The sequence below is a fragment of the Zasmidium cellare genome (genome assembly GCF_010093935.1).
Source record: "Zasmidium cellare ATCC 36951 unplaced genomic scaffold M409scaffold_28, whole genome shotgun sequence".
Classification (NCBI taxonomy): domain Eukaryota; kingdom Fungi; phylum Ascomycota; class Dothideomycetes; order Mycosphaerellales; family Mycosphaerellaceae; genus Zasmidium; species Zasmidium cellare.
This window is the reverse complement of record NW_022986972.1, coordinates 389,754-414,866: the sequence shown is the minus strand read 5'-3', so window position 1 is coordinate 414,866 and position 25,113 is coordinate 389,754. Positions and strand designations below refer to the sequence as shown.

The 25,113-nt window shown below is 52.8% G+C and overlaps 14 protein-coding genes across 14 annotated transcripts; 4 read left to right on the top strand and 10 right to left on the bottom strand.

The window, feature by feature from the left end:
* Positions 1–877: 877 nt before the first annotated feature.
* M409DRAFT_57108 (uncharacterized protein) lies at positions 878–3,192 on the bottom strand (the record flags this gene model as incomplete). Its single annotated transcript, XM_033813521.1, has 5 exons — positions 878–1,150; positions 1,200–1,397; positions 1,457–2,244; positions 2,309–2,850; positions 2,909–3,192. The coding sequence occupies 5 exons, from the start codon at positions 3,190–3,192 to the stop codon at positions 878–880; spliced, it is 2,085 nt and encodes a 694-aa protein (XP_033664898.1).
* A 1,153-nt stretch (positions 3,193–4,345) lies between these two features.
* On the top strand, positions 4,346–6,952 carry M409DRAFT_68229 (uncharacterized protein; the record flags this gene model as incomplete). Its single annotated transcript, XM_033817736.1, has 5 exons — positions 4,346–5,336; positions 5,408–5,540; positions 5,597–5,628; positions 5,691–6,064; positions 6,143–6,952. 5 exons carry the CDS (start codon positions 4,346–4,348, stop codon positions 6,950–6,952), a joined length of 2,340 nt encoding a protein of 779 aa, XP_033664897.1.
* A 448-nt stretch (positions 6,953–7,400) lies between these two features.
* On the top strand, positions 7,401–7,974 carry M409DRAFT_57106 (uncharacterized protein; the record flags this gene model as incomplete). The annotated part of the gene is made up of 4 exons (XM_033813520.1): positions 7,401–7,435; positions 7,488–7,494; positions 7,534–7,885; positions 7,940–7,974. 4 exons carry the CDS (start codon positions 7,401–7,403, stop codon positions 7,972–7,974), a joined length of 429 nt encoding a protein of 142 aa, XP_033664896.1.
* Positions 7,975–8,790: 816 nt separating this feature from the next.
* M409DRAFT_68228 (uncharacterized protein) lies at positions 8,791–9,703 on the bottom strand (the record flags this gene model as incomplete). Its single annotated transcript, XM_033817735.1, has 2 exons — positions 8,791–9,553; positions 9,612–9,703. 2 exons carry the CDS (start codon positions 9,701–9,703, stop codon positions 8,791–8,793), a joined length of 855 nt encoding a protein of 284 aa, XP_033664895.1.
* A 421-nt stretch (positions 9,704–10,124) lies between these two features.
* M409DRAFT_25777 (uncharacterized protein) lies at positions 10,125–10,487 on the bottom strand (the record flags this gene model as incomplete). Its single annotated transcript, XM_033807828.1, has 1 exon — positions 10,125–10,487. One exon carries the CDS (start codon positions 10,485–10,487, stop codon positions 10,125–10,127), a length of 363 nt encoding a protein of 120 aa, XP_033664894.1.
* Positions 10,488–10,544: 57 nt separating this feature from the next.
* M409DRAFT_25776 (uncharacterized protein) lies at positions 10,545–10,916 on the bottom strand (the record flags this gene model as incomplete). Its single annotated transcript, XM_033807827.1, has 1 exon — positions 10,545–10,916. The coding sequence occupies one exon, from the start codon at positions 10,914–10,916 to the stop codon at positions 10,545–10,547; it is 372 nt and encodes a 123-aa protein (XP_033664893.1).
* A 765-nt stretch (positions 10,917–11,681) lies between these two features.
* On the bottom strand, positions 11,682–12,167 carry M409DRAFT_25775 (uncharacterized protein; the record flags this gene model as incomplete). Its single annotated transcript, XM_033807826.1, has 1 exon — positions 11,682–12,167. The coding sequence occupies one exon, from the start codon at positions 12,165–12,167 to the stop codon at positions 11,682–11,684; it is 486 nt and encodes a 161-aa protein (XP_033664892.1).
* Positions 12,168–14,114: 1,947 nt separating this feature from the next.
* On the bottom strand, positions 14,115–15,183 carry M409DRAFT_57102 (uncharacterized protein; the record flags this gene model as incomplete). The annotated part of the gene is made up of 3 exons (XM_033813519.1): positions 14,115–14,121; positions 14,181–14,590; positions 14,644–15,183. 3 exons carry the CDS (start codon positions 15,181–15,183, stop codon positions 14,115–14,117), a joined length of 957 nt encoding a protein of 318 aa, XP_033664891.1.
* A 402-nt stretch (positions 15,184–15,585) lies between these two features.
* Positions 15,586–17,325, bottom strand: M409DRAFT_57101 (uncharacterized protein; the record flags this gene model as incomplete). The annotated part of the gene is made up of 1 exon (XM_033813518.1): positions 15,586–17,325. The coding sequence occupies one exon, from the start codon at positions 17,323–17,325 to the stop codon at positions 15,586–15,588; it is 1,740 nt and encodes a 579-aa protein (XP_033664890.1).
* A 345-nt stretch (positions 17,326–17,670) lies between these two features.
* Positions 17,671–18,039, bottom strand: M409DRAFT_25773 (uncharacterized protein; the record flags this gene model as incomplete). The annotated part of the gene is made up of 1 exon (XM_033807825.1): positions 17,671–18,039. One exon carries the CDS (start codon positions 18,037–18,039, stop codon positions 17,671–17,673), a length of 369 nt encoding a protein of 122 aa, XP_033664889.1.
* Positions 18,040–18,311: 272 nt separating this feature from the next.
* Positions 18,312–18,854, bottom strand: M409DRAFT_57100 (uncharacterized protein; the record flags this gene model as incomplete). Its single annotated transcript, XM_033813517.1, has 1 exon — positions 18,312–18,854. One exon carries the CDS (start codon positions 18,852–18,854, stop codon positions 18,312–18,314), a length of 543 nt encoding a protein of 180 aa, XP_033664888.1.
* A 444-nt stretch (positions 18,855–19,298) lies between these two features.
* On the bottom strand, positions 19,299–20,607 carry M409DRAFT_68224 (uncharacterized protein; the record flags this gene model as incomplete). Its single annotated transcript, XM_033817733.1, has 3 exons — positions 19,299–19,619; positions 19,669–20,518; positions 20,582–20,607. 3 exons carry the CDS (start codon positions 20,605–20,607, stop codon positions 19,299–19,301), a joined length of 1,197 nt encoding a protein of 398 aa, XP_033664887.1.
* Positions 20,608–21,039: 432 nt separating this feature from the next.
* Positions 21,040–22,006, top strand: M409DRAFT_68223 (uncharacterized protein; the record flags this gene model as incomplete). The annotated part of the gene is made up of 2 exons (XM_033817732.1): positions 21,040–21,289; positions 21,360–22,006. 2 exons carry the CDS (start codon positions 21,040–21,042, stop codon positions 22,004–22,006), a joined length of 897 nt encoding a protein of 298 aa, XP_033664886.1.
* Positions 22,007–23,784: 1,778 nt separating this feature from the next.
* On the top strand, positions 23,785–24,925 carry M409DRAFT_57097 (uncharacterized protein; the record flags this gene model as incomplete). Its single annotated transcript, XM_033813516.1, has 3 exons — positions 23,785–23,870; positions 23,923–24,044; positions 24,108–24,925. The coding sequence occupies 3 exons, from the start codon at positions 23,785–23,787 to the stop codon at positions 24,923–24,925; spliced, it is 1,026 nt and encodes a 341-aa protein (XP_033664885.1).
* Positions 24,926–25,113: the final 188 nt, after the last annotated feature.

The window sequence follows — 25,113 nt, the reverse complement described above, 5'->3', positions numbered from 1 at the left end:
CTAAGCGCACGTTCCTTCCGTAAGTAGAATGTTGACCCACGTAAACGGACCCCCCGTAAGCACTCTTCGCTGCATAAAGAAAGCTCCTTCTGAACCTAAAGATCCCTGGCTTTGTACTGCTCCTACAAGCCCTAAACAATATGAAAGACGCATACTCGGCATTGCGCCTGACAGTCTCTTAAAAGTAAGCTGAGACGCACAGACAGTGGGATCTTACCGTCCGCCGCCAGGTGCATGGTCTATGTGGAGCTAACGTAGTATTTCCAGGTCCAGTCACGCTCTAGTCCTGCGTCGTTACTTCACGAGGCTTTGTATCACGACTGACTGACGTCTCCAGCCATGCACATGCTTCTCAGCACTGTTATCAGTTAATGGGGGCACTCGGCTCCTTTTCGCCCTCCAGGCGTCGGTTCCATAGATGTGGCGAATTGATTCGTGTCTCCGCTCCTCCAAGGTGACATCTTTGGCCTAACGTGCAAATCAATCATCATCTCCTCACCGAAACACGAGATGGGTGTCACTCTGAGTCAACGAAACAGAGCTTCGACTTCAGAGCAACGTACATTATCACTTTGTACCTTTGTGTTATATAGACATTGACCTATCAAGAGCAACGCAACGTTCTCATGGGCTACCACCTAACTGGATACCCTGTCCATTGCCTTCCCAGACATCCTATACCCCCAGCCCCTTCCCCAATCGACTACTCCTATTGCTAACACCATGACACACTTGTCGACCGAGAACAGGTTTGCCCTAGGCGCAAGAAGCAATCATGCTGCATCCCTCACCCCTCTCGAAGCAACAGCCGAGAAGACCTCACTCCAGCACGTCTCCCTCCACCCCCTACTACATCACCTCACCTGCGCGCCACATCCTAAAAATCAACCTCCAACGTAGACGAAACATCTAACCATTTGTCCGGAAACATCAGCTGCCCCGCGGCCGTGATCTCGTTTATCTGCGCCACAAACATCATTCTCAATCCAGGAGATCCCAATCTCGAATCACTCGAAATTTGATTGGTGGCACTGGTAATCTGAGTGCTCATACTCGTACGTGGGGGACCGTCGATGGAAAAGAGGAAGTTGGTTTGGAATACTGAATAGAGCGTGGCGAACGAAATTGGGTCGCCATCGGAGTCAACTGGCTATGATGCAGTGTTAGCGTTGTGTTGTGTGGGGGGAAATGGTTCTTACCTTGGCGATTGTGCTGCTCTGGATCGTTTGGTCGAACTTTTGCATGGTGGCGAACATCCTGCGGCTGACTTTGGTGAAGATAGCGGCGACCGTGTTGTCGGTCAAGTAGTTGGCCAACACACCGAGTCTCGTCACTGCGGCGAGTTGGTCAGTAGCTGTCGCGAAGCTGGAGAACTGTCCCGTCTTGGAGTTGAAGACCTGCGTTCAATTTAGCGATCCTGGAAGACGTGAAAGGTATCGTATGGACAATCACTCACTGCCTGCTTGAGACTATTTAAGCGTTCCTCCAGAAACACCAACTCGTTGTCCGAGTCTGGTTCGTTCGGATCATTATCCGCAGACAGGTTATACATGAGCTCGTCAGCGGCTGCGGCACTCATGATACCTCCTTTCTTTTTGAACGGCGTATTCGCCTGTCCCGCGATTCCCGGGAAAGCGGCCGTTCGCAAGAAGTATCTCATCAGCAGGCCGTTGGCACCGCAGTCCCCGTTGTTGCTTATTTTGCCTCCCGCGGCCAAAGAAGCCAAGGAGTTCAGGAACTGCGTAACGATCTGAGCCTCGAAGACATGTTCGGTGTCGAAGCTGTCACTAGGTGTTGGATTTACCGCGGCGTTGAAAAAGATCTTTGGATTCCTGGAGCATCGGGACGTCGATGCATCGATCCTGTATCCATAAAATGGGAAATTTCCGGAAGAAGGCGGAGAGTAGGGCCGGCTGGTGAACGTCTTGCTGCAGACAGTAATGATCTTCACAGAGGTGTCACGCCTTTGGATTTTCTTCATCGTTCGTCTCGATAAGGCCCCTGACACTGATGCTGGCGCCGAAGAGCTGTCTGGGGCATCTGTCTCTTGCGGTGGATCATCAACGGAGGGCAGAGTCGAGTCTGCGCATGAGACGCATAGGTTGCAGGTCTGAGAGCTCGACGATGACATGGAAGCGCTTGGAGACTGAGTTGTGCCTATTGGCGGCGTCGTGGTTGGATTCTGGTTACTGCTCTCTGCGGCTGCCGCAGCAACGGCTGCCGCGGCCGCTGTAGCTGCGCCAGCTTTTCAAAGCGTCAGCGCCTGTCTGTTGAAAGACCTCATTGGCATAGCTGGATGGGGACTCACATATCGCCGCGGCGGCCGCTGCCGCCACTGCAGCCGACGCCGCTGCTCCTGTCAGTCCTGTTTCTGCACTCTCCAATCCAGAAATGACGTTCGAGATCTGGTCCAGGAACCCTCCCCAATCGCTTGGGTCTCCACCAACATCGGATTGAGCCTTCTGGGCACTGTTCAGCGCATCTTGCACTGCGCTCTGCGTATCGCTGAGGCCATCTTGACTGGGATTGTTTTGAAATGCTGCTGCTTGCGCCATAGCTGCTGAGACTTTGCTTTGTACATCACTGGCGTCAGCACTGACCACTGAGGCAGGCACACTTGTGATTGTGGTTTTGGTCGAGGTGGTACTTGTCGTCGGTGGTGAAGTTGTTGAAGGAGGCGGTGGTGGTGGTGTTTTGGTTGATGTGCTTTCTGGTGTGATGTTGATGGCCTTGGAAAAGCAGTCTTCAGTTCCAGCATTGCTGTCTACTAGCACTCCAAAGCCACAAGAGCTGTCAGAAGACACAGCTGTTGAACCGCATTGATTGTTGCATTGCAAGATTTGAGACAGCCTATAAACAGTGTCAGCCTCGTGTTAACCGACACTGGTTGGTTGAGAGTATCCCCTACAATGCCTGGGCTTCACTGCCGTCGATAATAGGCGTATTATTGCTAACGTCTTCGCAGGTGTACGAGATCTGTGCTAGAGTCTCGCCGTCGAGGAAAGTCGAGAATATAATTGACTGGCCGCCGTAGGATTTCGACGTGTCAAATCTGTTGATCGCTACTTGGATGGCGGCATTGTTGGTTGAGCCTTGATCACATCCGCCGCTGACCGTGGCACAGCTAGGTTGTTGGGCCAGAGTCCATACAAGAAACAACGGGGCAAACCCAAACAGACTCTGCCAGTACATCACGAAGATGTAGATGGATTTGTTGGTAGGCGATCGTTACGAGGAAAATGCTGTCGAGTTCCTGACTGCCTTGTTTGCAGAGACCTTGGATTTATTGTACATCAGCGAAGAGGTGAGATCGGTTGCCTTGCATGTCAGATTGAGAGTAACCTCTCGAAGTAAGGATTGGAATTGATCATAAGTAGTTGCGAGCCCTCAATGGATAACATGCACCGATGCAAGTGAGATATTAGAGGTGTGCTCCATACTCTGCCGTAAGACAAATACGAGAAAAACTCGGTACCTGCTCTAAGCCTTGCCGAGCCGGTCTGATTAGGTCGAATTCTTCATTCGGTATCGGCTCCCGTGTCATACCAGGTAGCGGTAGCATCTCCGGCCAGAATTGCCTCTTTGCGCAGAGAAATGGCTTGACCATTTTAGCTTATGCCTTTGTACCAGGGAGCACGTAAGATTTCTGGGACAGCGTATCACCGGCGACCGTACGACAACGGCGTACCTTTCGGGACATGTGAGTGACTTGCAGCCATTTCGGTCTCTCCTGATTTTAAGATCCATGTTGATTCCTCACCCCATTTGTGCCTCGGATACTTTGAATTTAGCTGTGCGAGTACCGATGCAGAGCAGAGTCAAATACGATCTGTTGCAGCGGCACGGAACTTTGTCTGTTCATCGTGTTGTTTGCCTGAGAACATGTATTTGATATCCGTGGGGCTGCCCCTCGATCGAGAGATGCGGATGTCCAAGGGCAATAATACTCACAAATGTCGGGACATCACTTGGCTGTTGCTTGTGGAGGGTTCACCGGCTCAGGACATCAGCCACAGCAGAATTCGAAGGTGGTCGGCACAGCTCGATTCGTGTCTGGAATTGAACACAGTTCGCTCTTGCAACCAAAGATAGTGAGAATGTTGCTCCTTTTTAATCCATGTTGTCTGGGATATTATCGCCCTTGCCCAATCGATCTTAGCGCCAACCTAGAAAACTGGGTCGAGTGGTTAAACGCGACTTCACGCGTTTCTCTTCCGTTTGGACTCCTATTCTTCACCTAAACACTCTTTGTCCGGCCGCACTACTCAGCATGGCGAACATGCAGGACATTCAGAGCTTGCTAGCCCAGCTATCGGGATCCAATCCGCAGTCCAATGGGCCTAACATGCCCTGGCAGCCTCCTGCTGCTGATGTCACGCCTGGTGAGATTCGCAAGGAGAGAAGTCAGCGAGCGTCAAGGATTTTCCAGAATTTAAAACTCTTGCGTGACATTCTTGACAAGCATGAGGCTACGATCCAGAAGCGTTGGAAGAAGAAAACGAAGGAGCAGAAACGTAAGGTCATCACCGCCGCCTGGAAAGATGATGATCTCCCGAAAATGCATCGGCCAGACTTTGAGGCTTTCCGCAGACAGGTGGATAGCCAAGGCAAGGCTGGCAAGATTCAGCGAGAATCCTTCATGTGGCCATTCCTCAACCAGGAAGACTTGTTGAAGCCTCGTTCTCTTTTGCTTCTACTGAACTCCCGCGGACGCAATTCACCGGCCGAGTTTGCAGCAGCTGATATAGAGGCTATTCATTTGGGCATCGTCTCATTCGCCATCAAGCCTGCTTTCCTGAACGAACATGTTATGCTCTTCACCGGTAGGAACACGGCAGAGACTTATGGTCAGCTGATAAGCTGGGACGACCATCCTGATGCCTTCGACTGGCTTATGACTAGAAAGCATATGCAGCCAGGTGAAGGGTTACTGATCCTTGAATCTCAAGACAAGACTATGGAATTTCTTGTCAAATGTGCGAAGACCATTTTGCATGACGTTGATGAGGAGGCGCTGCTCCACTCCGCACCGCAGCCTGAGCCTCCAGCCTCTGAACTCGAGACCGGTGAGACTATCTCGTGGACTTTGTTAGCTGCCGAGGCACCCTACAGACTTCCCTCACGCCTGAGCTTTGCGCGCCTGGAGAGCCTTCTCAAAGCGAAGCGTGACGCAGTCGAAGATCACCTGTGGTCGCTACGTGAAGATCCTGCGTATTTCTCCGGTGTTTTGAAAGACGCTTGGGATCACACACAAGATCACATTAAAGACCGATATGGACAGCCTCATCCCTTGTTTCGCTTTGGGCGGGAGGACTTACTATGGGGCCGAGTAATCAGTAGGTTGCGGCGCTTTTCCAGATGGCATCGATTGGAAGCTGATAGGTCATAGATTCTGTTGTTGGCTTAGCTATCATACACCTTGAGCACTGGACAGAGTTTCACAAACAGATGTCGAGGCTGAAGGTCCTTCAGGAGAAGTATGAGGCACAGATCAAAACGGATAGAGACCTGCCTGAAGAGTATCTGAACGCGATTCTGGGGTATACCATCCGCTCTCTTCCAAGTCTCACTGGAACCCACCGCTAATCGATGTCAGATTCCGATCTTTGCTGAATCGATTTAAACAAGGTAGGCGGACCACAAAACAACGATATGGCATGTTCATGATCAGATGAGCTAACCTTCTCCAGGACCCCTCGGGCAACTCAAGTGTTCTCTCACAGCGTCGCCTGCTTGTCGCCATCATTTTGTCCGCGAGGCCCATGACGACCCTCGAAGGATGGAGAATGTGAGCTCTCTGAAGAACCAACATCTTCTAGACCCACTCGAGTTCGAATTCTTTTGGCTCTTTCAAGTCCTGTGGGAAGATAGCGACAAGCTATACCAACTACGATTCACGAATGTTCTCGATGAGCTGCAGCGCAAGATCGATTCCGAGCAACAAGTCAAAGACCTTATTAGCCCGTTCGTGGCTGCTGGAATATCCGATCTTGCCATCATTGCGGAATGCATGCGGCAGCTAGAATCGTACCAACCCTGGGCCAACATGTTCGAAGACCAAGCGGTCGAAAGAGAGGACACAATCGAATGAGAACAAGCAGGCTTCGTCCGTTCTGCGGGCAACATACTTGATGCCTGGAAGGGAAGCGAATCTGTCTTGGCTCGTTACGGCTCTCCTGCTGACAACAGGTTTCACTACCCTATCTTCAAAAAGAGGACTCGCGAGAGCGTGGAGGCAGTGAGGCAAGCTGAACAGAACCTCGATGCTTTCTGGCTCAAAGTCGATGAATTGCTCCACCGAAATGCACGCGACCTCAAAGGCACAGTAATTGGAGATCTTCTGCGCCAACCTCGTGGTCTGCAGCGCACGCCAGAATGGGTTGAGCCGAATACCAGTGGCGCGGACAAGGACAAAAAGGTGGAGATGCTGATCAAGCCGTTGTCTGAAGTCTACTTCGACCTTGAGCATAGGACGGAGCAGACAACCGACAAAAGCTCCGTGAGTCGCTCATCCAAGACGAAGACGAAGACTCGTGGACAGCCGGCGCCCGTTTCTGTACCAGATGCAACATTGGTAGAGGTTGCTACGCCTCCAGACGCACAGCCAGTATTCCGTGTCGACACTCGAGCTCTAAAAGTGTTTCACGCCCTCTTTTATACTCCTTCAGCAACGTCCACTCCGGGTGAAGTGAAATGGGATGATTTCTTGTGGGCAATGACTTCCACAAAGTTCAAGCCTGAGAAGCTGTACGGCTCGGTGTGGCAGTTCACACCCGCTGGACTTGATGTTGAGACACCGATACAGTTTCACGAGCCTCATGGATCGATGAGTGGAAAGATCCCGTTCTACGTTGCTCGTAGGCATGGACGGCGTCTCAATCGGAATTATGGCTGGCATGGTGGTATGTTTGCGCTAGCTGAGAAGAAGACTGCGACCGGTGCGACGAGCTAGAGAGTCGACCTGAACGACCTCATTTCATCTCAGCAGCTCAGCCCCTGGTGAACAGACTCAGCTCCGAAGTCATTTTTCCGAAACAGGGCCACGTCGTATTCCTTCAAACTCTAATTGCCACCTGCACAGACGACATGGCGCTCTTCCGCAGCCAAGGAAACGAAGATCGTAACCATGACATTTCCATTCGAGGACATTCTCGGTGCCTACCATGATTCAATTTGGTTGCCTTGATGTACGAGAGAACCAACGCTCTGTACTTGAACCACGCAAGGACTCGCCGGCACTGAAGCAGATTAGCACCGCCGACGAGCTTCTTTGAAAATGGTGTCAAATCGAGCTACGAAGCCCTTCCAGTCGGTTTTCAAGGTTGACATCCAGCAACAACGAAACGCAGAAAGCCAACCGCGTCCATTTGTCCCGAGGAAAACACATCGAAAGTCTCGAGATGGCTGCCAAGGCTGCAAAAGGCGGAGGCTCAAAGTCAGTCTTCTCAGGACTCTTGGACGAGTGTAATCACTAACATGATGTGCAGTGCGATGGTACGTCCCTATGAGGTTGAGAAGCTATTGGGAATGCAGACAGTAACTCTTAAAAGAAGGCAAGCCGCAATGTGGCAAATGTGCCAAACTCAAAGCAGAGTGCGTCTATTCAGAGCTTTCCTCGCCTTCGACTGCCTCGCAATCGATGAAGAGCTCGCCACAGATTGTGACGTCCGACATGTACAGCATGGCCGTGGATCTGGTGGATACGGATCTGGAAAACCTCTTACATGGAGGCAATACTTCCCGATTGAGCAATGCGCGTATGCTACAGCACTTCCAATCGGTAACTTCGCTTACGCTTGGTTGCTCCTCAATGCAAGTCATCATGCACTCCTTCGTGGGAAGCAATGCGTGGAGTCAGCCGTCTCTCATGCATTTGATTCTTGCTGTGAGTTCATCCGACTGCAGCCAACGTATGGTCCTCTGATGCTGAGTTCAACAGATATCATGTGCTCACCAAAGACATCTCCATCGTGACAGCATCCAACCTGGCCTGGCCTTGGCGGAGGCTACGCATTGGGACAGAGGCCTACAGCTCCACCGACAACATTTGACCCTCCTGAAGCCAGGCTGCGATAATGGGAATTGGGATTCCGTCATGGCCGCATTCTTCTTGCAGATCATGCTGACTTTCGGGATCCATGACGACGTACTTCTCGAAAAAAATATGAGTGCCCAGGATGCATTCTCTCGTACCATTGATCCTCTCGCGGCAACAGGTGGATTCAAGAGTCTATTCTACATCTTCGGTTCTTTTCAACCGCAATCGAGATGGAGCCAGATCCTTGAATCCACCGATGATGCTGATGGTACGTTCAGCAGTCCTCGACCGGGCATCGATGGACTGCCATGGGCCTTTGTTGATCTTTGTAAACTGGACGCCAAATCCACTGCCGATAACAACCCATACCATTACATCGTCCGGATTCTTACACCCTGTCTTCATCTCAAGCCCAGCACAGAGAACTACGCCACACTCTTTGCGTGCCTGGGAAGAGTTTGGTCAAATTTGAAGACGCTGCTGTTGAGAAGAGATCCACGAGGCCTGCTATTGGTATCATACTGGTTTGCACTGGTCAGGCAGATCGACCAATGGTGGCTAACGAAGCGAGCCCGGTCCGAGTGCAAGGCTATCGTAGCATATCTTTGCGCTCTCGACGATCCCGCCATCACCGCATTGCTTCCATTTCCGGCTGCGTTCGAGCACGCGGATATCCCACATATGTGGCGTCTTCTGGGATATGTTCTCGAGGAGTCACTACCGCTTGGATGCTGATTGAAGCTCGATCGAAGTCAGCCGCTGGCGAGTACTCCGGACTTGAGCCACCGGCCTGGATGCCAGTACGTGAAGAGAAAGACAGCCACAACGATAGGTGCGAACTCCAGACAGCCAAAGAAGGCTTCGTGCGTGGATAAGTTCTGCATGAGCCCTTCCGCCGTTTCTGCGAGACGGAAGCAGGTCCGCAGATACACGGCCAGCGTTGCCACCACAAGAGCCGCAATGAAGCCTCTCTCAATGCTCGTAGGGCTCTTTCGGGCTTTGGCCAAAGTCCATGCCAGAACGACCAAGAAGACCGCGAAGGAGAAGACCTGGAAAGCAAGACCAGCCAGCAGGATGTGATTGTACGTCGTCGGGTTCTTCTGATTCGAATATGCCACCCCGACCAACGCCGCACCCGCAATCTGCACAATCGTCGCTACCACATCGCAAGTGATGAAAACTCCGAGAACGACGTTCGGCGGCATCGGTGCATACTCCTTTCCATAGATGTTGATCATAGCTGAGACGAGGGTGTATATTGCCGCGCTGAAGAACACCGGAGCGATGACGATGAAGAAGTATTGCACCACGAACCAAGGGACCGAGTAAGGATCTTGCTGGCTGGATAGGATCCGGAAGATGTAGCCCACGATTTCCATGAGAGTTCCGACGAGCATGGGCGTGAAGTACCAAGTGCGGTGACGGATGAGGAGGTAGAGGTGGGCGATTGAGGCGATTGAGGCGATTGTGAAGAGGACGACTCCGAGGACTCCCACTGCGAGAGAAGGAGTGTAGCTGGTAGGGAAGTCAGTCGATGCCATCGCTATCATTGGACTATTCAAGATCAATGTACCCATAAATTATAATCGTTGCATCATTAGGACCCATTGGATTTGGAAAGTTGGGGTCGATGTACCCTCCCTGGTACGATGCGGATGAATTCATGGCAGGGAAGTCTCAATTGCGAATCCTCAGAGCTCTGTTTAGTTATATGTTGGTCTTTGCTACGCGGGAGCTGCTTCCATTTATACTAGACTTGGAGAGTTGCTCCAGACAAAGAGTCTTGACGACATTGTTTTGAGGCTTGGATCTGCATACTAGAACTTCCCCATCGGGCAGGGACGTACTCGGCTCGAGATTTGCTTGGCTTAAGCTCAATGCGAGCGAGACGTCCTCCGTAGAGAGATTGGTAGCGTGCGAGACGTGGAGGCCACAGACTATGCTAGTTCAATGAATGTGTAAGTCATTACGCTCTTGCTGCTTTGGTACATTTTGTAGCTGCCTAGGCTCTCGGTCAAATAGACAGATTGCCAAGAGCGACACATTCTGTGTGCAAAAGAACTCGGGTGAACATTCTGAACATCTTCTAACGGCCCCTGAGGACTTGTTTGAAGATCTGGTTCAGCATGACAGTATGCTGGTCAAGCAGCTCGGTCAGGTCGATTGGTGCCACCGGATTAGTGAAGTGGTCGAACATGTGGTTCATCATCTGCATTGACGTCTGTAAGGTACCCTCTTCAGCACATGTTTGCTTGATGTCATCCACGTTCTCGTCGATGTTATTGATCTTGTCTTCAAACACCGACAAATCCTCGGTCTTACTCTCGATGTTGTTGACGGTCTCCTCAATGTCGTCGAGCCTCTCCACGTAGTCGGAAACGTATTGGAGATTGTCCGGGATCTCCGCAACTATGTCGAAGACGTCTCGTACGTCCTGCTTGACCTGCATAACCCGGCTGAAGATGAGAGCGCCTAGTTGATCGATCTTTGCGTCGTTGGCTTGCATTTAAGCCTTCAGGGCGGCGACGTCAGAGAGTAATTTGTCGAGCTGCTTCTCCTGCTTCTTCTGTCCATTTCTGGAGATGCTGATGAGTGTCTGGAGATCAGCTTTCGACACACCGTCTTGTGGCGTTTCGGATTGAGACGGCGAGTTTGATGCGGATGTAGAAGCAGCTTTCGGTGTCGATGAAGCCGGCGATGTCGAGGAAGTGGTTGCGTTCCCAGCGATTTCCTTCAATGCAGCAGTATTGGCAACTGACTTTGCGCTGGCTTTCCTTTTCTGGCTCTTGAGTGCTGGCTTGTTGGTAACCTGCTTGAGCAATTTGGTATTGGGGTTTTTGGCGCGCAAGGCGCTGGCTTTTGCTCTTGTGGCCGGCATGGTGAATAGCGAAAGACGGCGAAGTCTTGCCTCAGTTTTTTGATAGATGAAGCAGAATAATTCGAGTAACGCGTGTGCTGAAGCTCTTAGATATTCTAGCACAGACCATGTCAACATAACGCATTGACTTCGGGCAACGGTCTCCTTTTGTGCCTTCGCTCATTCGGCGAGTCGCAAGCCTCATCGCAACCTTCTCATCCTGTGTTGATTCTTTCAAGCTGGAAAATCCTGGTCATTGATCCTGTGGTGACTCTTATTTAAGTGGCACCTTGAACAATATCCAGAGTGGCTCTCCAAAAAGCCTGTCGTTGCATGCTCATGTTGGTCTTATCCTCTAGGGACAGCTCAGAATACGACAACAGTTGCTGCATTGCATACGTATATACGTACAGTCAAGAGTCTGGGTCTCTTCCCCTATCGTGGAGCGCACTGTTGTCCCGGTCGCGCCAATTGTCCAACGAAAACACCTTGGTCCAAACGTTGGGCTATCTCGAACACCTGTATGTAGACCTGATTCAGCGCGTCGCCCAGCCGGTGTACATTTTGCAGGATAACCCCCGAGGTCTCTTCTTTGGCAGCACCTGGAGGGGGTTGCCCAGCGGAAGGCCCTGCAGTCTTCGACTTGATCTCATTCACGGTATCCCGGGTCTCTTCCACCATGTCTTGAATTCACTCCAGATTCTCTACCTTGTTCTCCACGCTGTTAACGGTCTCTTCGATGGCCTCCAGGTTGTCTACTGCGTCCAAAATGTTCTTCACACGACCCTACATATTCTTTCCCACGACTGAATGGTGAATCGATTCCAGGGTCAAGCCTGAGCAGGTGATGCCCCGATTCGTATGATCAACACCCCCTTCGATGTAGTCGACTTGAGAGTCGATGTTTTCGATCGATGACGTTAGCGTTGACACTGCGGCTATGAGGGTGTTGATCTGCTTCTGCTGATGCTTTTGGACCTCCAGAAACGAGTCGAGACGTGCGAGAAGTGCCGAAGAATCAGGCTGCGGTTGGGAGAACGAGGTTCGGATTTCCTCTCGATCTTGAACTTCGGGAAGTGTTGCTGCACTTTCTGGAAATGGCTCTGGCCGCAATGACTCTGCTACTTTCTTGAGTGCTTCGATGTTGGCATCTGACCGTTTTGGTGGTACTTCTTTCGTCGCTTTGAGCGTGGGCTTATCGGCAATTCGTGTTAGCTGCGTATTTGGATCCCGATCATTCAAGGCTGAAGGACTGATGCGTGCAGCCGGCATTGTGAGTAAGTGTACGATTCCACTTTCGAAGGACTCTAGGGCATTGAGATATGAGCTGATGAGAGTCGAATACGAGTATGTCAGTGAGATTTGTAGAGGTGACCTCTTGAAGAGAGGACCTGGCGAAGAATGCGTCGTGGTTACACTTTACCACGATAGCACGGACCATGTCCGTAGCGCGTCGACAACGGTCCGTGGTCTTCTTCTCAGTCTCATCCTCCATCAGAAAGACACCTGGCAACGTCCTTCTGCATCACGACGAGCTCTTGCGAGCAGCCAATATGCTACGTCGAGCAATTCTTGACATCAAACTAGCGAAGATCTCGATTCCTCGCATCCTCGCAATTCGTGGACGGCCGTATGCTCCTGCGTTCCTCAGGCAAGACTGAAGACCAAGAGATCACATCCGCGAGGAGCCTGGGAGGAATGAGGTCGACATATACATGTATACGGCCGTCGAGTGTTGCTCCATTCCAAGAGCCATCGCTTATAACGCGATGTCGTCGCCCCAATAATAGTAGTCCTCCGATATCTCCAGGCAAGTTGGACCGTCGGACCGAACTCGCAGACCTCATAAACCTCTAGATCCGCCTCTTCCCCACGATCCAGAAGACCAAAACACAAATCCTCGAGAATCGACACCAGCGAGAACGGCGGAAGCTGCGGTAGATGTACTTGAGAGGCAACGTCATATCCTCAGGAACCAACCGTCAGCCGGCATGCCGATCCCGACATACACGCAGCACAGCCCGCGGGAAGAAGGCCACAGATGGAATCTCGAGCGCGTCTTCTCAAATCGCATAATCCTCCTAAGTGTTGACGCAACAAAGATCCTCACGACTGGCGGAAAGCAAGGTTTGTGCGTATTGGAATTATGCCTGGCGAGTTTCCGTGCTCGTCTGCCGTTGACATGTACCCGCCCTGCCCTACGTACCGATCTCCCCTACTCTTCTGTGCTATCTACAGCAGGAGACATCATATCCGATTCCGGCGTCCGGTACGATGCCGTCGGGACCTGCTTATGGATACGTGTGCGTCGCTGCTATTCTTTCAATGAGGGCACAGGGATCTGTCACGCATCTTACTCTACGCAGACACTGCTGGTACTGGTGCGCTCTGCGTTTGGAAATTCTGACGAGCCCGCCTCGTTCGGAGTTGTCCTTGCCGGGTCTACAGGGCTGAGCAGCTGTGGTATGCGTGTACGAAGGACGCTTGGCATGGGGAATTGTCATCCGTCCGTCGCGCGGTGTGGGAGATATATATCGCTTGAGGGTAGGTCTGTTGGAGGTTTGGATTTTGTCATTGCATCTTCGATACAGCATTGAACAGTATAACATCTGTCTCTCACAAAAACAACCCATCAACAACATCTACGCTCGACAACTATCAAGGCTACAATCACATAAGCCAACCTCACAACAACCCACAACACAACCACCACCACCACACCACCACCACATAACACCACCGTCGGGCACCCCACCCCGGCCCCTCAAAATCGCAACCATACCACCCCAACTCAACCCTCAATGCTCGAAAACACCTACGCCCATGTCTTCTGCCTCGTCCACCGCCTCACCTCGCGCAGCACCCGAAGATCCTCTCAATCCTCAGTCACAGGATCAACAATCCCCTCAATCGAGCTCCAGCACCTCCAGCAGTCGTCATAATACCTTCAGCGAGGGGTACATGGCTCAATACGGGTGCTCGTCGTCGAGGCCGGGGATGCGGAGGGGGAGTCCTTATCCGTTTGAGGGGAGGGAGAACAGGCCGGGGATGAGGAGGGGGAAGGCTTTTATTCTTTGAGTTGGAGATGTTCTTCTCTTGTTCAAAGTACGATTTAGCGATGGAGCGTTTTGTTGGATGAGGGAGGGCGTTTAAGAAGGCGATGGAACGGATTGGGAGAGAGGAGCCATGAAAAATCCTCGACGCAGTTGCTCGATATGTCTATATCCTGTACAAACAAAGAAAAGCAGAGATCTACTTTCACTAAAGCCAAACCAAACCACTCACAACTGCATCCCCCTCAACGTCTCCAACACACCCTTCATCCTCCCCGTCTCAACCCCCAAATCCTTCGCCGTCAAAACCCCCTCGAAAGGCCAAGCCTTCTCCCCGAACTCCTGGCTAAACCTCAGATACTCCCCTTCAACCAACCCCCAGCCCGGCCACAATCGATCATAGCTTTCCAAAGAGACCTCGATATAGATCGCCTCCTTTTGCGAGGCCTCGGACCAGTCGTCAAGCATCTTCCTCATGCTGGTGTCTTCGATGGTCGCGCTGATGTATCGACCGGGCAAGGTCTTCTCAGGCTGCCGTAAGGCTGCAACGACGAAGTCGCCGATGTTGCGGGTGTCGCCGATTGAGGTGATGCGGGTGTCTCCTGGAGCTGGGGCAAATTGGGCGTGCATGTTGGCTGTCTTCTGCAAACAGTTAGCGGCGAGAACTCTACATGTGGAGTTGAAGTTGAACTCACGATCAACGCCGGCTTGAAGATGGGATACTGGAAGTTACTCGCATACCACCCAACCCACAAGAATGTCGTCTTCGCCAAGAGATCTGGCACATTCTTGATATAATCTTCCGCGCGGTTCTTCGCCACGAAGTGCGGAACACTATATTCCCCATTGCTGATGTTCGCAGCATGTGGAAGCGTGCTCCAGATGAAATGCTTCAGCGTAGGTGTCTCAGCAGCAGCCGTGACGATATTGAACGCATGCTGCCACTCCATCTCCATAGTCTTCTCGGCGTCTGCTTCCAGCGCGGCGAAAGGCTGGAAGAAGTCGGTCATGGCGAAGATGGCGTTGGAGTCTGCAAACGCCTCTTTTACCGAGTCGAAGGACAGAAGGTTGGCTTTGACCATCTCGACGCCCCTGGCTTGGAGAGCTCGCGAGGTTTCGCTGGACGTGTTACGGGTGATGCCACGAATTTGGTAACCTCCTGCCGCAAGTGCTGCTTCGATGACTGCACCGCCCTGTGTGCCAGTGGCACCGACGACTGTGAGACGTGTGGACATTGCTGTTGAGGTTCCAAGTATGGGTCGAATATCATAAGCGGTGGGTTTCAAAGGGTCGTAGTCTTCTGGATAAATGTTCGTGTCTAATTTCTTTCGTTTGCGTTGATACTCGTGTTTGTGTTGTTGATCGTCGACATGGCTCTGTCGCCTCGATTTATATCGAATTCGTCCATCTTGATTGCTTGTTAATGTCGACATGACAACGATGTCCGAACGGCCGTTTAGACATTGCATCTCAGGGCTCAACTTGAAGTTTGAAGCAGAACTGTCGGCTTTCCTTTCGGCTTCCTTCAGTGTGATGTAGCCAATCCAAATGTGTCCACATGACACGGCTTTCTGAAGTCTTAAAAGCCGTCAAGTTAGCCGTAGAATTAGCCGCTTTATTGCCAAACACTATCACATTCAAGTAAGTACTCCAGAGGACGACCAATCGCCAGAGCCATCATTGAACTCCTCGAGAAAGTCACTGAATTGGTTCAGGTCCACCTCCGGCCATAACTCCGGGAATGTGTGCTGACACTCCGTCAAAATCGCCTTGAGCAGAGGACTCGTCTCGACAGAGACGAAAGGGAAGAACTCTGGCCAAGGGACTCCATCTCCGGCACAAAGATCGTCCAGGGTTGACGGCTGACCTCGTGCTGGATTTGCCGCATGATCGTGCCCCTGAAGGGGCGTCCGCAGAGCGTGCTCAAATCTCTCTTTGCTCATAAGTCGGTCCAAGCCTGCGTCTATAAGCTTTGCTGAACATGAGGTTGGGACAAGCTGTTTCAGAGCAATAGATAGAAGGCGAATCTGTGCCATGGCGTGTGTAGATAGAAAGTCCAGTGACCGCAGCGGTCTTAGGGAGAGGGCAGCGATGGCGATGTACCAATCGCCCAGCCCTAAAAGGAAACGAACACAACCTCTAGCGAGGAAGTCTTCAAATATGCGTGTGGTACACGCCGCTGCAATAACAGCAGCGGCACACGCTTCTGGGATCCGTTGAGAGGTGTTCAAATACACCAGCGAAATCGTCGCGAGGTAAGGAAGGTACAGGAAGTGGACATGTCGATCGAAAGATGTTGTGCGATTCTCGGAGATGGGAAGCTGCAAGGCTGGAGAAATACTTCGAAGCCAGTGAGTTAGCCGGTTGGCAATGTCGTGAGTTGGGAGGCTCCGACCGGTGCGGTGCGAGAGGAACATTTGCTTGTTGACGAAGCCGATAGTGTCGCAAAGGTGGACCCATCTAGTGAAGGCAAATGCATAAGAGGCGCAGGCAGGGGGGAAGTCATCCTCTAGAGGAGGCTCGATATCAGTGTAGTCTTCGTCGATGATGCATGGCTGGCCCTGGCAGATAGCAATAATCCTTTCCCGGGCGTAGAGAGTCCACCAGATCCGCCGTCTCAAGCCAGCTACTTCTTTTGATACTCCTGATGGAGGCTCACGATGCAAACCGATATCCTGCGCCAGGCGTATGGCAACGCCAATCCACCAAAATGGACTTCCAGTACTACCGACATTGGGTGGTCCTGCACTTGAACAGGAGAGTAGGAGAGCCACCTGCACGCGTGTGAGAGCATCTGTTCCTTCGGCATGAAACAAGTTCCTGGCGCGTCGGTAGTGGTCTCTTGGCTTGGCATGAGGTATCAACGGTGTATTCACACTTCCGGCTAACATGGCTATCGCATGTTTGAGGATCGGCTCTGAAGCGGCTTCTGGGCCGGGATCAATGACTGGGCACCACGGGTAGATGAACTCCCAGTACGTCTCGAGATTGCTTTGCTGGAGCATGGGAGGGATATCGTCGATGTCATCAAGTCGAGACATTGAAGTTCTTTGGGTGGTCGCCACATGATGTTTACTCCTGTCGACCGCTGTAGCATGGTTTCCATCGCGAGGCACAGATGATTCTCGAAGGGCATTGCCTTCGTCGCCATTCTTCTGGTATAGTTCAACCGCTCTGACCGCAATGCCTTCCCGTTTCCTGGACCTACGGCCTTTGTTCGAGGGCCGAAAGGTACACTCCGCATCGGCCGAGACGCAGTGGCTGCAATGTCGAGGAAGGGAACCATCACGCGCAAGCTGCAAATCGCAGCGAATCTTCTTCTCGTGGCATCGAACGCACACGACCCGTGCTCGCTTGCCCGTGTGTCCAGGGGCCATGGTGTCGACGCCTCACATCGTTGTTTCGTGATGGATGTGTCGGAGGAAGGTCTACGAGACGGAAAGCCGAGAAAGAAAGCCGAAGAGCTGAACGTGCTTTGGTAAGCGGCCATGTTGTTTTGCATTTGCATTTATAACTACTGAAGTCTAGAGAGCGACGACATTGTTGACACTCTTCGAGTTATCTGTTGATGTATGAACAACCGCACTCTCTCCCTCCCTGAACCTGAGACCATCGGCTATTCTTCGGAATCCCCGCCCCCGCATGGCCTCATCAACGACCTCTGTCTCAACCAAAGCCTCGCCTCGCCACATCACATCACTCCTCTCACCATCAACCATCCCTTATCCCTCCATCTCCACCTCCCCCACGCTCCACCTTCCAAGCACCTCCTCCCTCGCCAAAGCATACAAAACAACCTCCGCCGTCCCACCGCTCTTCGCCTTCGGAATCTCCCCCTTGGCAACATCCAGCTCGTAAAGCCCCTCTTCCGCATCGAGCAACACCAGATCCGCCGACGTGATCGGCTTAGGATTAAAAATTTCTTGCCTGTCTTCAGTGTAGGTGTATGCGAGTTGGAGGTGCGTGGCGGGGTGGAGGGCGTTTTTGTTGGGTTGTTGGGCGGAGGGGAGGGTGAGTTTGATGGATAGTGGTGTTGGCGATGTGGGGGAGGGTGGGGTGAAGGAGTGGATGGTGAGGTTGATGGGTGGCATTGTTGGGTACTTTTGATTGCTTGGATTAGGTTCGAGGTGAGTTTACAATGGTTGAAGTGAATGCGGCCCTGCTATTTATACAGGATATCGAATGCTGCCCCACAACGAAGTAAACATGCAGTGTAAACAAGACCCAACCGATCTGGCCCCCTCAAGCAACAGGCAGCTATCACGTACTGCGGCGTCCCATACCCTGCTGCGAAGACCGCAGAGACACTCTCAGCCACTCATTCCCACCCGCATCGACACATTCGAGAGCCCCGTTCTGTCTTTCATTCGACCTGACTCAGACACTTCCTTCCTACACCCCTATCAACCTCTCTCACCTCCTTCGCCCTCAACCCCTTCGCACCCAACATCCTCAGGTCCTCGTGCATATCACACCACTCATCGTCATCATCGTCCATCTCGGGGACACCGTCAAGCTGGCCGTTTAGCACGCCTTCTTGGTCTAGTTTGGTATGCTTGTGATGCAATCGCTCCAACGCCGCCGCCAGCTCAGCTTCTCCCTCCTCGTTCTCAAAGCAGTCGATGGGTTGGTCTTGTGCCGAAGCAGCAGCGGAGAAGGAGCCATAACTCTCCTCATCGAGCTCCTGCGGCGTACGGGGTGCTGGAGATCTTGAAGCCAGAGGCTCAGCTTGTACTTGCTCGGTATGTTCGAGCATCGTATGCTCATCTCGAAGTTGATGCAGCCGGTCTTGTCCATCGCCTGCTCTGTGATCGAGCTGTGATTCTTCTTCGTCCACTCCTTCAGAGCTGCCGCTGGCGGGTTTCGTTGGCGAATTGGCCTCTGATGAAGTGCCCATTGCGCTCATTCTTGTAGTGTAGCTGAAGACTCTGTTCTTTTGACGATCGAAGATCAGAGTCAAATGCAGTTGCAGTTGTGGACAGTCAACATGTTGCTGCGCAAGCGTTTGCTGTCTTGTAAGTCATGCCACTGAACAACGTGGTCATTCGCCTAATTTGTCCACTGATGCCTGACCTTCGCAAGAGTCACGTTGATAGCAAACAGTGGAAATTTCACTTACTGCCTCAGATTCAACAAGCAATTTGCCCACGTCGGTATACAGTCTTTGTCCATAGGTTGTCTGTGATATGCTTCGTACATCTTTTGGTTCGTATAATCTGCATCAAACATGTGCAATCTAAGCCTGCGGCAAACTCCTTCGTATATGCCCTCGTATTTAGAGCATCCTCAGACCCACGAAATCAAAACATGAAGGGAATGTCGTATGCAGTTGATGACAATCAGCAGCAGTTCAGCTGTCCGCCCTCTTCTTCCTCAGACTGCCAATGCGCTTCTTCAAGCCTTCGCGAAGGCTTCCACTGCGTCGAACCCCGGCATCTGTATCGTGGCTGTTGGCAAACTGCATATCGGCGTACTTGGCATCGTCGCCTGCAATGTGCACGGGGTCTCTATTGTCCAGCGTTCCGTTCTCCTTCTTCTTGCTGTAGTCTTTCATCAAATGGGTGCCTTCTTGCAATTCGATACCGCTGTCGCTGATTTTGTGAGCCCTTAGAGCACGGTCGAGGGAAAATGCAGGTTCGCTTTCGCCTTTGAGGTCGTCAGGGGAGTAATCCTGCCAAAACGTCAGTACTTGAACCAGGAACCAGACATGTTTTGCCGACCTTTCCGGCCCAGCGCTTGTAGCCTGGCCCATCATTGTTCTCTTCATGCATGAGATCTGCGCCCTCCTCGTAGTTGTACGTCCTGCCGAACCTATCAGGCATTCCCGGGGGTACGCTCGCCACTCCATCGAGCGGCTTGTGACGCTCCACAGCATCCTTAATGCTTTCTTGTGGAGTAGCCTTCAGGGCCTCGTCGTTGCTGGTCTTCAACGCTGCCAGAGGCGAGTTCTCGTAACTGGTGTTCCTCGCTAGCAGCGCCGCGTCATATGGGCCTTCGTGATGGTATGCACGGCCTGCAATGGCAGGATCAAGGCGGTCGATGGTGTCTGGACCCGGAATATGATTTTTCCTCAAGTGAGGGCTACGGTAGGCCTTCTTGCTGTCCCTACGGAGGATCTCCAATGGTTCGTGGCTGCGATCGCCTGGGTAGCGCTCCTTAAGCGAGCTGGTGCGGCGACGGTGGCGGTGGGCTGTTGAGTTGCTCGCAGAGGCAGTCGCATCATCATAAGATGGCGGTGGTTGCGAACGACGTCGTGGAGACTCCTTGTAGTCGCTGAAGGCTTCCGCGCGGTAGTCGGGAAATCGTTCACGCGGGCTGCTGCGCTGGCTGATAGGTCGCTCGGAGGCGGAGGCAACGTTCTTGCCGTTGGGTGATGCCTTGGGCGATCGTCGCTTCTCAGTGCTATCGCGAAAAGGGTTGTTTGAGCTGAGCGATGTGCGTGGTGGAGTGGTAGGACTGGATGTCTTCTGCGCTGGAGCTGGAGCAAAGGTGCTGCCGAAGTGTGTTCCAGGACCCGTCTCTGCGGACGGCTCTGGGTCGTTCATTGGGTCAATCAGGTACGCAGCCGCCCTGTGGGAGGAGAGGTATCGTCAGCCTTGTTTCAATGGGCGGCCCCTTGCATGAGGTGCTTACTCTTTCGAGCCCATTGCTTGGGTCATGATGGGATTAGTCAAGCCGATGTTCCAATGCGAGTAGTGCAGTTCAATGGGGAATGAAACGCAGTAGATGGTGATGAGGAGAGAGGAACAGGGACAGACGAAGCGAGTATTGTACAGCACAGTGGCTACAAGAAGGAGAGCAGCAGGTCTTACGCGGCTTTCTCACGCATCCGCAGCTTCCCATGCTTCCTGCTGCGGTGGATCCAGTGACGTGGTGAGGACCCTTACCCGCTGCATTTCACGATCAAACGCCCACACGCGAACAGTGCACGCTGGCTTCACGTGCAATCCGACTCCTTGGCAACGCCCGATTTGCGCGTCCAGCTAAAATAGAATTGGCGTCATCGCCGGGCACCGCGAACCTCACCAGAGCCACGGCATCGACACGTCCCAGCACCATCCAGACCATTCGCCTGCTCTCATAGGCTCGTCATGGCTCTGGTCGACTATTCCGACTCCGACAGCGACGATTCCAACCACCCGGACTCGTCCCTGCCCCCGGCCAAGAAGCGAAGAGTCTCGGGGAGCGACCCCAAACTCCCTCCACTGCCTCCGGCGTTTCGTGATCTGTACTCGTCGGCCGTCAGGACAAGCACCCAGGACGACCCATCGCTGCATGGGGGACGTAAACGCGTAACACCTCATGTCGCGGGGAATTGGCCGGCGCATGTTTATCTTGAGTGTAAGTAAGGCAAAGGGAGTACTCGTTTCAGTTCAGTCGTCATCTCTTCATCCATGCTGATGCCAAAGAGGGAATCCTGAGGAGGAAGATTACAAGCTGCTTCGCCTGGCCGTTCGGGATGTCCAGCATGCTCTTGAAAATGGCCTTGAAAACGTGCACAGCCTCTTGCAGAACGATCTAGGTGTTCAATTACCCCTGCACGTCTCTCTATCACGGCCATTGAGCCTGAAGACCGAACAGAAGAACACATTTCTTAACCGTCTGAGAGCAGTCACAGCTGAGACCGCAGTGCGGGAATTCGATCTGTCGCCGGCGAATTTGATCTGGCATCCCAATGAGGACGCGACGAGATGGTTCCTCGTCCTCAAGCTCGAGCGAACTGAGGGACGCGAATTGCCAAGGCTTCTCCAGGCATGCAATCGTCTTGCCAAGGACTTCGGTCAGCCTCTGTTGTACGAAGAGGATGAACCTACCAGATCCAAGCCATTGGAGGCTGAGCAGAATGTCAAGGATTCCGAAGCGTTCCATGTCAGCATTGCTTGGTCCTTACAACCTCCTACTTCACAGAGACTGGAGAAGACGGTTGGCTTGCAGCAGGCTGTGCCTGCAGATCTTCGAAAGCGCATTGGAAAGACCCGAATCGACTTCGCGGATGTGAAAGTTCGGGTTGGGCAAGATGTCTCGAGCATTGCTTTGCCCAAGCGACGTACACCGTAGGAACTGGCCTCGAAGGCCCATCGCAGGAGTCTAACTACAAGATCTCATGAGAGGAGGAATTCTGGTCGGCTAGGACTCTCTTAAGCTCATTTCCTCCTTCACCACGCTCTCGCAACTACATCCACGAATCCACCCATCGCAATGCCCTCAATCGCAGCATTCGAAGCCACTGCACGCCCAACGTTACTTAGTCGCTGCTGGCCCGATCACTAACCCACGAGCGGTATTCCAGGGTGTGCCTAGCCCCCAACATTCCATTATGCAGCACGACTTGCACTCTCACCGGCGTGGTCTTTCCTTCCCCATGAAGGTGGCTTCGATGGCTTGAACGCAGAGTCCTTCCTTGAGGTGGCTCAGTTTGTCCTACTCTGGCGACAGTACCAAGCCTCTAAGCCGATAACAATGACGGCTGAAAGTCCATGGGGACGCACATGTGCGACCACTGTGCTGCGCGACACAACTATACTCCACAGTCAGCCGGTGAGAGAACGTTAGATCACTGCTAACTGCGTCTTCGGGCGCCCATTCCCACACAGTCTATTCTACTACAATCCATCCACAGAGGCAGAGATCATGCCTTCTTCTCCTTCCAATTGCACGTTGGAGTGGGTCGATACTCGGCACGACCAAGCACCAGAAGCACAGGCGATAGCATCCGACAAGCAGGTGTACGTGCAACCAGGGACGGCGCCGACACATGTCCTCGAGTCTGCCCTATGGCACAGGAAGACAGACTCTCGTCGAATTGCTGGGCTTCCCACGTGGCTTTTCTGGAGTCTCGTCGCACTTCTCGTGGTCATCACCATTGGTGCGTCTGTGGGCGGCGCGGTTGGTGGGGTGAAGAGTGTGCAGAAGTATGATGATCGGTACGTTACGCGTCAAAAGTGCCAACTGGGTGATGCTAGTATGCTCATGAGGATGAGCTGCGTTGGACACCGCCGTGTGAATGCAAACTCAGCTGACACTCGCTTCCAGCGAAACATCCAACCCACCATCTGTCAATGGCACCGCTACCTCCACGTCCCTCCCAACGCAAACGCCAACAACAGACTGTCCAGACAGCAACAGCTCAACAATCACTCCAAACCGGAGCAACGGCCTGCAATCCTCGTACACCTTCACCAAGCACTGCGGATACGACCTCATCGGGGCAGACATGACAGGCGCAATCGCACAAACGTTCAACGACTGCATTCAGATGTGCTCGATATGGAACGACTTCCAGGTTGGGGCGAACTCGAAAACGCAATGTGTCGCGGCGGTGTATCGGGCGTCGTCGAGAGGCGGGGGCTCGAATTGTTGGGTGAAGAATGGCACGACGATTGAGAGGAATGATTTGATGATGACTGCGTCGACGACTTGTGCGACGGCTGTGTGGGATGGAGTGGAGATTGCTGTGAAGCCGTCGTAGGATTGCACCTCGTATACTGCTGAGAAGGGGGGCTGTGTTCTGAGGCCGCCAAAACCATGGTGCTGCTGCCTAATTCGTTGCCTGACAGACTTTCGAGCTTCAAAAGCTCCCCGGTCACTCGCTCAGCTCACCATCACCTGCCAAAACCAGTTTCGAAATAATAGCCGGGCAACTCAATCAAGTGCTCGCAATGCGTGCAATGTAGTCTAGCTGTCCACAACGGCAAGTGCAGTGGAGTGAGACATGTAAGCCATCACGTGTAATACTTGCATGTGCCTCGTTTGCTTGATTGCTCGATCGCCAACGAGCTCTTTGACCTCACCTGCTGAGCTGTGACTACTATTGACGGACGGCGGGCGGTGTCAAAATGACTCTGTTTGGAAGAAGCAGGTCCAAGGACTGGGAGAACGACTTGTCGGTCATTCGAGGCCGGCGAAGTCTGTACTATCAACAGTGAGGTACCTCTTTGACATATGATAGGGTACATACTGACAACAAAGCATAGATTCAAAGGAGAGGAAGAGATTCTTCTCGACTGCGTCGCACACGAACGAGAAGACTCCAAGTCCGTGCAATGCGTTGTCGACTACTTGATGCAACGATGGCGGAATCCGCTCACTGAGGAAGGTACGCAAAACAATCTCTAGCAACCCTATCGATTCGTAAATACGAAACTAACGCATAGTCCAGAAGCCTTCTCCGCCGCCCGGGCCTTCGTCGAAGAAACCAAAAACCACAGCGCCCACTGGGCAACCTGGATCTCCTCATCCCTCCTCACCTACTCCCCCAAAAAACTAAAACCACGCCCCCCACCCCGACCATCAATCTGGCGACAAGACCACATGCAAGCCCCCACCACCACGCAACCCTGGTCCCGCCTCCTCTCCCTCCCAACCGAACTCCTCCTCTCCATCCTCAGCTACACCATCCTCCCCTCCTCAAAAACAACCCCCTTCGCCCCACCCACCTCCACCCGCGGCCTCCTCATCGGCACCCTCTCCTCCACGCACCCGCCTATAGCCCGCACCTGCCGGCGTCTCCGCCACGAAACTCTCCCGTTATTCTACTCCCTCAACACCTTCATCTTCCCCCTCACGACCTTCTCCGCCCTGCACACGAGCCACCTCTTCCTCGCCGCCCTCACCGACAAATACGTCCCCTGTCTGCAGAACATCCTCCTGCTGGGCTTCGACCGCGTGCCCCTCCTCTCGCACCTCAACCACCCCCACCCCGTCCCGCACGGCATCGCCATGGCGCTGGCGGGGAGGTACACCCTGCGGCCCGTGCGCATCGCGGTGAATCTGAGGAGTCTGAGCATGGAGATTCAGACGGAGGTTCCGCGGGGTGGGGAGTGGTTGTGTAAATGGGAGGGGTATCTGCGGGAGTTGAAGGAGTGGTTGGGCGATGTGGAGGTTGGGGAGGCGGAGGTGAGGACGTTGGTTTCGGAGTTTGGGAGGGGGGTGGAGGATTTGGAGAGGAGGGGGCGGAGGGTGGAGTGGTTTGGTTGATCTGGGAGATGACGGGGAAAGGAGTTTAGGTTTTTGTGGATTTGGGGAAGGGGCTTATTCTAAGCGGCGTAGAGAAATCGAAAAGAAAAGGGACTATGAAGGGGAGGACATAAGTTTCAAAGCCTTGTGCACACAACAACTACTCATCAATACATGCATACCCCACATCCCCTCAACTTTTCTTATAT